General features: G+C 36.6%; 1 protein-coding gene across 1 annotated transcript in view; it reads right to left on the bottom strand.

The window, feature by feature from the left end:
• Window positions 1-11,635, bottom strand: part of LOC141431776 (uncharacterized) — a 47,234-nt gene extending 35,599 nt beyond the window's left edge. Inside the window, exon 1 of the mRNA XM_074092958.1 lies at window positions 10,429-11,635. Within this exon, the coding sequence (XP_073949059.1) occupies window positions 10,429-11,191 (763 nt within the window). The 5' untranslated portion in view covers window positions 11,192-11,635. The remainder of the gene's footprint in view (window positions 1-10,428) is intronic.
• Window positions 11,636-12,391: the final 756 nt, after the last annotated feature.

A 12,391-nucleotide genomic window follows, 5' to 3' on the forward strand; every position in this document is an offset into this window, starting at 1 on the left:
CATAATAAATTAACCCTTAAGTTGTCAGAATTGATCATAAGATCATAAGATCTCGTCGGTACCTTAGAGTCCAAAAAAATCTACATTAAAAAAAAACAAAAAATATAGTCTTGAATGAATTTAAGGGTGCAAAATTGCTAATACTAACGAACGACAATTATTAAGTACCTATTTTGTTTTGATTGGCTTTTATTCAATCCCCTCTATATCTACATTATGCTAATGATATTTATGGCCGACATGACAAGGAAATGTTTAGATAATTCTGCCAATCAAAATTCCACATGAAATTTTAAAATGCAACTACCAAGTAACTACCTGGTAAGTACTACCAAGTAATTACATATAACTACCAAGTTGACGCAGTTTTTAAAACACATCATAAGTATGTACTGAAGGAACCATTTGTCTCTAGAAATGGCTTATTTTACCGTGCAAGTTACGTTATCATTCCAAATAAAAAATTGCATCACACATACAATACGGCGGCCGGCCATAAGCTTACATAAATTTTATTTTAAAAATCGCGGTTTTTACTGAGTGACAGTGCAACCATTGTTGAAAATATCATTATATTCTCGAATTTGTACAAAAGCTTCGACTTAGCAAACCATAAAACATACCTAGTCAAATCGACATCAATTATCGATATTAAACCACATTACTATTTAATTTCGTCTAACCCTGATAGCCCTTTAACTGTCATTCACTTGCCAAGTTAGTCCTCACGGATTATGATTTTTAGTATACCTCCCAAATTTTGTTAAAATCGGAGAGATAAACTCAAGATACAAAGTTAGATAAAAATGCCCACGTACAATCAAAGCACCTGACTCGAGTACCAGGATGAAAATATCTTCACAATCAACACAATTGTCTGTGGCAGATATGGAATATGAACATAACATTTCCAGCGAAAAGGTTCCATCGTAGTACGCGTTAAGTTTGTCCAGTAAAGGTAAATGCCAATATAATTACGAGTATATATTAATAAGAACGTTGAAAAAAATGATTGTTTTATGGTAACCCTTTAAGTATCTTATTCACTATTAGTAATTTTATTTTAAAATTTTTGTTTACTTGGTCACAACTCTGTGAAAATGTCAAGTGTTTACTTATTGATTGACGAAAGACTACGCAGTGACAGACGCACGAACTGACTGACAACGAGTGCTCCTGGGTGGTTCAAATACTAATATAATTATTTATTTACAGTTAGGAGTACGAGCAAATAGATACGTGTAGGTAATATCCCCGTCCGGATGTTTCATCATGTTTGTTATTCCTGTTTGTTTATGTAAAACAATTGTCTTACTTTATAATGTCCGGCTAGTCAACACCAAAAAACTTTTACATGTGTCTATGTAGTTTAGTTTATAACGATGTAGGGGTTTTAAGTTTCCAGAGTATTTATACTTCATTGTCATCTATTCCGGTGCAGCCCTTTATAGCAGGCATATTGAAAGAGGTGCGGAAATTATGTGCGGATTTGTGTAGATAAGCGGCTATAAACATCATATGTAATTATTAATATAATTTACTTGCATCGTCAGCCAATATCATCACGTTATGTTATCGGGACTTTACAAAATCGGTCTGAATAAAAGTACAGCAGGGTAACTCGATTTTTTTTCCTAAACATATAAAAGTTTACTTTCCTATATAGACAAGCAAAAAAATGGGCAACCTTGAATGGAAAGTTTCACACAAAACGATCCTTTATTTTTATGCTCAACTATTGTGTAGTTTGTATGGCAAAAATCTACCCGCATGAAGAAGTTTTTTTCTATATAACGATTTAGAAATTACTTAGTTATAACACGCAGGGTATTGTTTTAAAGTCTTTAGTTGCAAGATTTTATTTTTGAGTAATGGTTTCTAATGAAGATATGCAATTTAAAAACATGTTATCACACTTGTCGTTGTGTTTGTTATACATTTTCGAATGTTATACAATACATATATCACCAACTATTGCTCCGAACATAACAATGACAGTACACGCAAACGCCTTAATTTTGACACCTCTACATATATAACATTTCGCAAAAGCTTAGTTTAAACATTCACATTCTTCACTAGCGCGATTCAGTGTCGTGATTAGGATGACATTCGCTGTTTGCTTTGCTAAATAAAAACAGATCAATAAAAAAACAAGATTTTTCCGTTTTAATCCCTCGTAGTTTATCTCCTAGCTTGGTCAGCAAGGTATGGAACCAACTATAACGGACACGAGAGGAAAAATCTTTAATACAATCGCGAAAGCTTTATCATTAACCGAAACAAGGCGCATGCAATGTATAGATGAAAAACTTAAGTAAATGACATTGTATGAAGTGCACAGAATTGACATGGTACTGAACTGAAGTATTTTTTTGAATATTGAATGTCCACAACTAAATACATACGGACACGTTTCTACTATATACAACGGGCCATTTACCTAAATTTTCACCTAGATATAATCAATTCCTTGACTTAAAAAGTAACAAAGAAACTTGTATTCGAGAAAAAAAAATGGGACAGGAATATGCTCATATTAATAAAAAAATGACGCAAAAACGGAGAATCCGCACTGGGATATTTCACCGCGCGATTTTTATTCTCGCGAATTATATTCCGTGCTCGAAATACAATTACTTTACGAATTTTTGATCGCCAGTGCGGATACTCGTACTTATCTATAAGATTCAATGTGTTACAGAGTTGCGAGCAAAAACCGCGCGCCTCCAAAGCCTCAGTGTTTTCATGAAAGTACACCTATATGGTTTTCTGAATATCCCACTAATATAATAAATGCGAAAATTTGTAAGTCTGTTTGTTTGTTTGTTACTTCATCACGCCTAAACCGCTGAACCAATTTTGATGAAATTCGGTATAAGTACAGATAGTTTGCATCCCGGGGAAGGACATAGGATAGTTTTTATCCCGGAAAATTCCATACTTCCCGCGGGATAGGGAAAACCGAATCCTGCACGGAAGAAGTCGCGGGCTAGTAATTAATAAATTATAAAAGATTTCCCGCAACCTAATCCATGTCACGCAAGAACTTTGAACTTATGTAAATTATAACCCTCTAGACATGGTATACTCTGTAAATCTAGGATACTGCAGCTTTCTATTGGTGAAAGATTTTCGAAATCTGTACGGTAGGTTACCCTCTAAACCAAGAAAAAACACTATTATATCAGTTTGGATAGATTTGGAAAGCTTACATTTGCAATAATAATAATAAATAATAAATATCATGGGACACTTGATACCAATTGACCTTGTCCCACACTAAACATAGCTTGTACAATGGATACTAGGCAACGGATAAAAATACTTATATAGATAAACACATACTTAAATACATATTAAACATCCAAGACCCGAGAACAAACATTCGTATTATTCATACAAATGTCTGCCCCGGCCGGGAATCGAACCCGGGACCCCAAGTTTCGTAGTAAGGTTCTCTAACCACTTGGCCATCCGGTGGCCATGTTTGTAAATATTAATTTTGATTAAGGTCAATTTCTTACATTTCCTATAATTCAGGGGAAAATATTGGTTAAAAAAATAGAACTATTATTTCTTTAATTTTGAAGATATAATACTTCTATGTCGTTTTATTTTGACAGCAAGATCGACGTAGTAGTGTCGAAATAAAAGCATCATAATAATTGTAGAAAGCGAAATCCGTATCTGACCGCAATCGTATTCCCACCTAATGCACATCAATTCACGAACGCAAACAGTCTCTATATAATGTAAGGTGGCTCTTACATTGAAAATGTGATGATTGTAATGAATAAAATCATCAAGTAACTTGATAATTTGCGCGATTATTCTAAAACGTTAATTGTCAGTATTTTTTAATTACCTAAACAAAAGTTTCATTTTGAATTCCTTTGTATTACCTAACCCAATCTCAGCTACTTCAGTCAAACCATTGATGTTGTTGTAAAAATATTTAGTCGAATATAGGGTAAACCATACAGTAATTGCCGACTTGAATTATATCAAAAATGTACAAAGAAAAGTGGTGATAAATCATAGCAAATACCGTGCTAATTATAATAATCTAGTCGCTTTTATCATTAAACTATATGTATTATTGTTGTTTCATATAAAAAATTCAAGAGGGCAATTACTGTAACGTGGCCAATTACTGTATGGTTTACCCTATTTAATCAAAGGCAAAATTTACTACTGCTTAATAGTTACCAACTCGTTCTACTTCTCGTCATACTCGTCATCGATTTTGCTCAAAGTGGATGTTAAATTGGAATGGATAAATTTAGTAGTTCACAAGAACTGCCTGCGACAAGTATGTATGTGGGTTAACAACCCGAGTACCCAGTACAGATAACCGCTAGCCGCGTGGTTATCGCAGCAGTACAACATAAACGTTCAACCGATCCGATCCGAGCTAGCTCTAGCGCAGCCTCGTATTCAATAAAAAACATCGACGTTATTATAATAACAAACAAGCTTTTGCCTAGGGTGTCCTGTCTAACTATCTCCATATCAAAACTTCATCGATATCGGTTTAAGCATGAAAAGGTAACGGACAGATACACAGACAGAGTCACTTTCGCATTTATAATATTGATATGGAATGACGCATTTAAGTCCCAGCTTTGCCTAATAAATAATAACTATGAGAGGTAATTACCATCTCTACAAATAATATTGGACCGGCAATTATAAGGAAAAGCTATAGGATTCCATTAGATAGTTAGGCCCTTCTATTTACCTCCTTCTAGCTTCCTTATGATATAATTTTAAGTGAATTCTTATATTTACAAAAATTATACGTTGGCATTTAGAGCTAAGATCCTAAGACAGGCTTGCTGCAGACATCTGAATAGTTAGTTTATCACATTCGTATTCCCTTCCCTAAAAGCATCAAGCTTGATCTGTTGGCCGTCACGAGATATTTAAAGTAGTGCTGATTTCATGTTTATCTTGTCCTACTATTAATATTATAAATGAGATAGTATATGAGTATTGGTGTGAGTTTGTTACTCTGTCTTTTACGCTAATACAGGTGACCGGATTTGGACGAAACAGGGTATGTACACGGCTGGATATCTGAAATAACATACACTTATAGGCTACTTTTTAGCCCGATATTCCTACGGGATAGGGATAAAATTCCAATCAAACCGATACTGCCAGATCAGGCAGTTTTGTCATTCAAAAATTCTAGGTCAAAAAGTATGCAAGATGGTTACCTACTTGACCTCGCTAGTAGACACTGTCGAAAATTACAACTTTAGGGTCCCGTAGTCTAAATGGCCCTCTCTTCCTGTGATTTGTATTAGGAAACTTCCATAGTTTCGCCATTTTTGCATGTCTGTCTGACGGTGACTTAGCGAGATACTAAGTACAAAATTTATCGTAGAATTCATATAATAAATAACCACGTCATCAATTTTTACGGGTAAAGTAAGTCCTTTTTTTCGTCTGCCCAATGTTGTGGGGTGTCGTTGTCTTTCATAAATTTTCAAGTTTGTTAATACTATTTTTCGCTCCAAGGATTCCTTTGCGAAATACTAACCTTAATAGAATAATTTTTCATCAAAGTGTCCCGCTTTTCAACTATGTATGTAAATGGTTGTTTCTAATAGAAATCCGTAATAGTATAATTGAAAAAAAAAACAGACTTGACTAGTTAATGATTGATTGCAACTTATATCTACAGCACTGACACCGACCGTGTTCCAATACGCACTTGGCCGGTTTTCTTTAATAAATTATGTTGATTAGAACTGCACCGATGTGCAAACTATCAATACCTATATACCTGAGTATGAGTTTGGGTTTTGTCTGTGTGATGAATCTTGGGCTCAAAAAGATTTTTACGTCTAAATATTGGGTTTTAGCCGTTAGGAGACTAGTATTATAATCTATTGCTTATCAGTGATTACGAGACTATCTTCAATTAATCGCAACAAAACTAAAATCAACCAGTAATCAATCTTGTTCGTAAATAATTTGGCACGAAATAAGTGCTGTACTGTACTTACCTACCTAATTAGGTACGCCGAAGCGAATAAGAAGTTTATTTTTTACAAGTTTTTAAATAGAGCTGAAAACGAAACCAGTAGGCTTAAAAGAAATATTTCCTCAGAGGAAAATAAATTTTGAATTGAACTTTTATCGCTTGTAATAAAGTGTGCATCTTGCGCAAATCGGAAACCAGTCGGTCCTAGTACACTTGTAGCTGCCGCCAAGCGTGTCTGTGGGAGCGCACCGAACAATGATGCTTGGAATGCGATACAAAAAACGAGTGAGAGAGAGGAAGGAGTAAATAGAGAGGGAAACAATCTCGTACAGCGGGCGCGCTTCCGCTCTCCGCTCCGGCGATCACGGGGACTGCAGCAGGGCTACTACGAAACTCAAAACTCGAAGTTAGTGTCGTGCGGTCCCTCTCGCTCTCGTATTAATCAGTGTAAGTGTCAGAGGGACTGACGCTTACTATTTAATACGAGAGCGAGAGGGACGGTACCCTGCTGGCCCTATACCACGAAGTGCAAAACTCGAACTTCGTATGTTGCCGTCCCGCTGACGCTTATGTCATTTAATACGCGAGTGAAAGGGACGGTGCGATACGAATACGAACTTCGACTTGCGAATTTCGTAGTATCCCCTCTGGTTAGTCCGCCGAGTCCGCGATTGTGGCGGTCCCCAATACGAGCAAACCCGACAACAGATAACCTCGAGATCCACGGCACTCGCGATTTCCAACACGTGTGTACGAGGAATGCATCAACAATCCTGAAGTAGGCGAACGGTAGAGGGATATTGTCAATTAAGCTCGAAAATCAAGATGAAGATTATAGTGAAATATATGAATCATAAACCTTTTATTAAATCACCGATTTATCCTTGATCTTGAAATTCTGCACACTTTACACTACTTATCTGAAAGAACTTAATCCATGTCATATTTTAATCTAGATAAGAGTGTCATATTATGCCTAGTTGATGATTGGTACTAATCTGCCACAATGATAATCTTTTCAACGTGATCAACCAGTTTAACAAGTAATTTTATTGCAAATCAAAGTTCCCACATATTTGTTGATCTTATCCTGTTGGTAGGCACTTGATCCAGATATCGTACGTCTAGGTACGTACATGATAAATTGATAAGTTACCTACGCTACGTACCTACTACTTAGTTCATTTGTATAACCTATAGACGGTTGTCGTGGAGTAGAACAAATATTTAATTGTCTTATTATTTCTTGTGCACATAATATTGTCTTATTATTTCTTGTGCACATAATACCAACTGAATATTGCTAGAATACAAATAAAAGTTCATCAGGATTCCTTCACGGTAGGAGAACAGACTTTCACCTTCGCAAAGACGACGCACGCTTGACCTTAAGTCTCGACATCAATTGAGAACAGACCTTATTATATTAATACCGAGCTGCTAAAATATCTCGAGTGAAATGTTGAATTACTAATGTGTGTAGATAATACCTACCGAAATACTAATCTTAATAGGTGACCTGACTGATCTTCGAACTGTCAAATAGGTTTTTATTTTTATAAATTGCGCGTTTTGTTTTATATTTATAATTCACCTTTTTTCTGGATTTTTATACAGACAACTGTGGATGTTAAAAGCTATTACGAGAATTTAACAAATTTAACATTTGAAACTTAACGGTAACATTTGCACACGTTTTGAAATGAAACAACGAAACTATTTAAAATGGTGGTAACAACTTCTATAATAAGAACATAATAAATACCGTATGTAGGTAGATATTTTTAGTCCATTTGTGTTTGAAATACCGATAAAACGTGTTACAATTTGACCGTTAATTCAAACCTTAAACTAAACGCTATAGCTGCTCGATGACATAGGCAAGACACAAACCAGAAACCGTGTAAAAAGCTCAAAGAGAGTGAACAATATAGGTATGTTCTGAGAATAATTTTTTCGGTAGATAAATTAATCCCCAATACAAAATATTTAGGACATAATGTCCTTTTTTTTTCATATTTCAGCCTTTTTGCAATTTTTAACAATGACAATTCTAAATCGATGTCTCGACATCATAAGTAGGTAGACCAAAGAGGAGGATATCACGCTCGCGTATTTTACTTTGATTCTGGGCACACTGGCCACGTATAAAGAAATTGTGACGCAATTTCTGGTTTATCCCACTAATCCCACTAATACATATTATAAATGCGAAAGTTTGTAACTCTGTTTGTTTGTTACCTTTTCACGTCTAAATCGCTGAACGGATTGAAGTAGATGAAATTCGGTATACAGATAGTTTGACTCCCGGCCGGGGAAGGACATAAGATAGGAAAATTGCATGGTTCCCGCTGGATAGCGATAAATAAGTTCTACGTGGACGGAGTCGCAGGTAATAGCTAATTGTACATATGCATATATGCTTAGTTTTCGAAATACGGGAATAACTTTACTTACTTTTCAAATTTTAAAACTATATAGCCGGATTTTTTAAAGGATTTTTTGATTATATCCTGGCACATTTAGTTAAATATTAAAAGTATATATAGTAAGCGAGAAGATGAAATTGGTACAACTAAAAAAGTATCACAGAACAATTGACACCAATGAGGGTCACAGGTGGCGGAATATCGTTAGATGATATTAGTATCGTTAGGTCCATTCGATTTTACAGTCTTGCTTGCGATAGGCTCAATCAGGTATAAATTGTGCCAATTGTGCGCAAAATTCCACCTGTACAATACATAAGTATTATAAGCTAGAAACACACTGACAACGGAGGCGGAGAGGTGCGGCGCGGCGCGGAGGCGGTACCGGTTGTAATATTCGAACGAACATAAAAGAGGCCACACAGAATACCGCACGGGATATGATGTTCGTTCAAATATTACAACCGGTACCGCCTCCGCGCCGCGCCGCGCAGCACCGCCTCCGCCGTCAGTGTGTTTCTTAGCTATAAATTATAATTATAAATCATTGTCTTTTTACATAACTCCATCGCACTAATATTATAAATGCGAAAGTTAATAAGTCTGTTTGTTTGTTACTTCTTCAGCTCTAAACTGCTGAACCGATTGAGATGAAATTCGGTATACGAGAACATAATATATAGGATAGTTTTTATCCAGAAAAATTGCAGTTCCCGCGGGATAGCTATAAACGAATTCCACGCAGACGGAGTAATCCTTACTTGTAGGTATTATAAATTTGAAAATATGTCTGTCTGTCTGTTACCTCTTCAAGTTGAAACTGCTGGACCAATTAAAATGAAATTTGGTAAGGAGGAGATAGTTTGAGACCCTGGGAAGGACAAAGGATTGTTTTAAACCCGGAAAATTGCATTGTTTCCACGGGATAGCGATAAACTAATTTTTCGCGGACGGAGTTGTGGGCAAAAGGTATTTATTTATAACTAATAAATTAAAATGCCTAATAAATATCAGAGTTGCCAAATGGACCTCACAATACCAGCTCCTACTAGGTACAGTCTGTCACAGAAGCTATGATTGAGTAATTAGTCCTACAGTAGGTACCTTCTAGGCAAATGTAAACAAACATAGTTACCTTTATATATAGTTATTATATAGTTATAGAATGAAAAGTAATTTAATCTTCAAAAAATTACAAATTGACAAATGATAGGTGCAATTATCACGAAAGGTACGTTAGGTTAGGCAATTCAGTTTATACCTACAACACCATAAAAATCTGAGTTTCTAATAGTGTACCTATATTATATTTCTGAGTTTTTTCTAATATAATCAAGAGCAATTAAATCAACTCTTAAGTGTAAGTAGTTAATTGGAGCTCAAGTAAGTAATCTCAATAAATGCCGCTCTGTTTTTGCTTTATACCTAGGTAATGTACTTAGTTAACATGTAAGTCAAGAATATTCCAAAAACATACGGACATAAACTTAAGTAGGTATATTTATCCCAATTTATTGAACATCGACACCTTGAAATTCGTCGATAAATCCATTCATCAATAATAAGGAGGGGACTTAATCATACTTAACTTACCCCACCCCATCATTTGCTTAAAGATTTTCAAATCCTTTTTATGATAATAGATACGGTAAACAGTATCTTACTTAAAACCGTAGATACCTACCTAAAACTAACATGCTTATCTAAAATCTCCCATAAACTAGCATTGGAAGTGTAAAGCATTTTAATTAAAATGTTCTTACCTGTTTTACATACGGACCACAATGATCCAGAGGGTGAGGTAAAGTCATTGTCAAAGCCAAAGGAAAGGTTAATAACGCTTCAGCATTTTAAAACCAAGGCCGTTATTTTATATATAACAAACCGACCTCCTAAAAACTATAAGCTCTACCTCCCACATAAAATTAAGTGGCTGAGCGAAGATATCGTAATCAATATTGTAATATGTAGTTCTAAAAAGGAAACAAGAACGAGGCTCACCTCTAGCCCAGCCGGTGAGGACGTTGCCGAGGTAGGCCACCTTGTAGGTCGGGTCGGGCTCGCTGATGCGGACGCTGTTGGTGCGGCGCAACAGCCGCCCGATGCCTTTGGATATGCGATCGATCGTGCGGGACGTAAAATCTTTCGTCAAATTGCTTTCAGCGAGGGATACCTCAGCAGGTAGGGTAGATTTCTCCTGCGAACTATCCTGTGACTTATGACCCTTCAACTTGGGCATCAACTGAGGCAAAGATTTTTTCCTCTCCGGAGTCAAGGTTTTCGCCTGGTTTACACTGTAGACGTTGCTGTTTTTCTTAAAGGTCTGGCCATTTCTATCTTTGGTTTGAATTGCACTCTGCTCAGTCTTATACATTTTTTCATTCTCTTTGTTGGTAGCCTTTGTCCGGCCGTTGAAATTTTCAGATAGCGAATTATTATTTAAAATCCCAGGTTGTCCATCGCTAAGCCGTCGTTCAGCACTTGAGCGACGTTTCATAAGAGAAGGGTTCCTTAGAAGGATACTGGTCTCACTCGAACTTCTGTTTTTAAGAATGTGTATCTTTTTAACTCTTGAGACGACAGCATCTGTTTCGTCCGCGCTGACAGTCCTCTCCGTCTTACCCTCTTCGTCCAGGAAACGGACTCGTAATCCATTAGGCTTACACTCTCCTTGTTTTTCAACATCTTGAAAGCGCTCAGGTTCGCTTTTTGCTTCAGTTTCTAGGCAATGGCGCTCGTTTTCACTAAGTGCGCCACCAGCCATTTTTCTTCTTGAGTAGACTTCACTTTTGCAATATTGTATTACATTCTGAATGGAGACCTCATTTGCTAAAATTTCACACGATTTCAGTTCACAGGAAAGGTTTGATTCAAGTATCGTCAGCGAAGCTTCGTGTCCTTCAATAACTCCGTAACATAACACATGCAGAGTAATACCAACCTCGGCTGTTAAAGAACGACACCGGTTTGGAATGCAGCCCTTTCCACACTTACTCAATGCACTTGCTTGCTCGCTGAAGAAAACTACAAGTCTTAACTTTAAAAGCCAATAATTTATTCTATTACGAAATTAGATTGCGAACAGGTGATTACGATTGCAGCACTGTTGAGAAGTCACTATGAGTTTGTTTGTCCGCTAAGCGCAGTCGTACACCCGGCGCGTGGGTCTCGCGCGGCTGACAGCGGCGGAATGCGATGCGGTGCGACCGCGGCGGCGGCGGCGCGGGAGGCGGCGCGGGCGCAGCGTTTCGCCTCACAGCTCTAGCTTCGATTTTATTTTATTCAACTTTGTTACTGCTGTACGGTGTCAGCGGCAGCGACCTGCAGCAAATCAAAATAAATAAGATTAAAATGGAACTGATACCGTGCTTTTATGATAATTTATATAGCAATAATGGTACCTACTGAAGTAGCAGGAATAGTGCCTAAGTACAATATAATATACAAATAATTTCGTCAGTATTTTCCTTAAAGTTCTGTCTAACTAATTAAATTGTATTATTTGTAGTTTTTTGTACAAAAATATTAATTAACGTTACGGTACTAATACTACGTTAAGTTCAGCCATTTGCAAACAAAACAGGATCAAGCATAGGTACCTACAATGCGATTCAACTGACAGTCAAATTGGATTTGATGATAACTATACTCGATGTTAGGGTAGGTACTTATAATAAAAATAATGCTAGAACTTCATTTTTCAGGCGAACATTAATTTCGTGAAAATAACATTTGCGCCTGTGGTTGTAGACGTGGCAGGCTAGTGGTGAAGCCGTGGTAGTGTAGTTAGTGGTTTAACCATGACATCTTAAGCAGAGGGTCGTGATTTCAACCTCGGGCTCGCACCTCTGATTTAGGACCCCCGAGGACTTACTCGCGAAATAACATATGAAATTTACCATCAGCTTTACGGTGAAGTAAAGCATCGAGAGGAAACCTTCGTACACCTGCAAAGAAATTAAGT

This window comes from Choristoneura fumiferana, chromosome Z (genome assembly GCF_025370935.1).
Source record: "Choristoneura fumiferana chromosome Z, NRCan_CFum_1, whole genome shotgun sequence".
Lineage (NCBI taxonomy): Eukaryota > Metazoa > Arthropoda > Insecta > Lepidoptera > Tortricidae > Choristoneura > Choristoneura fumiferana.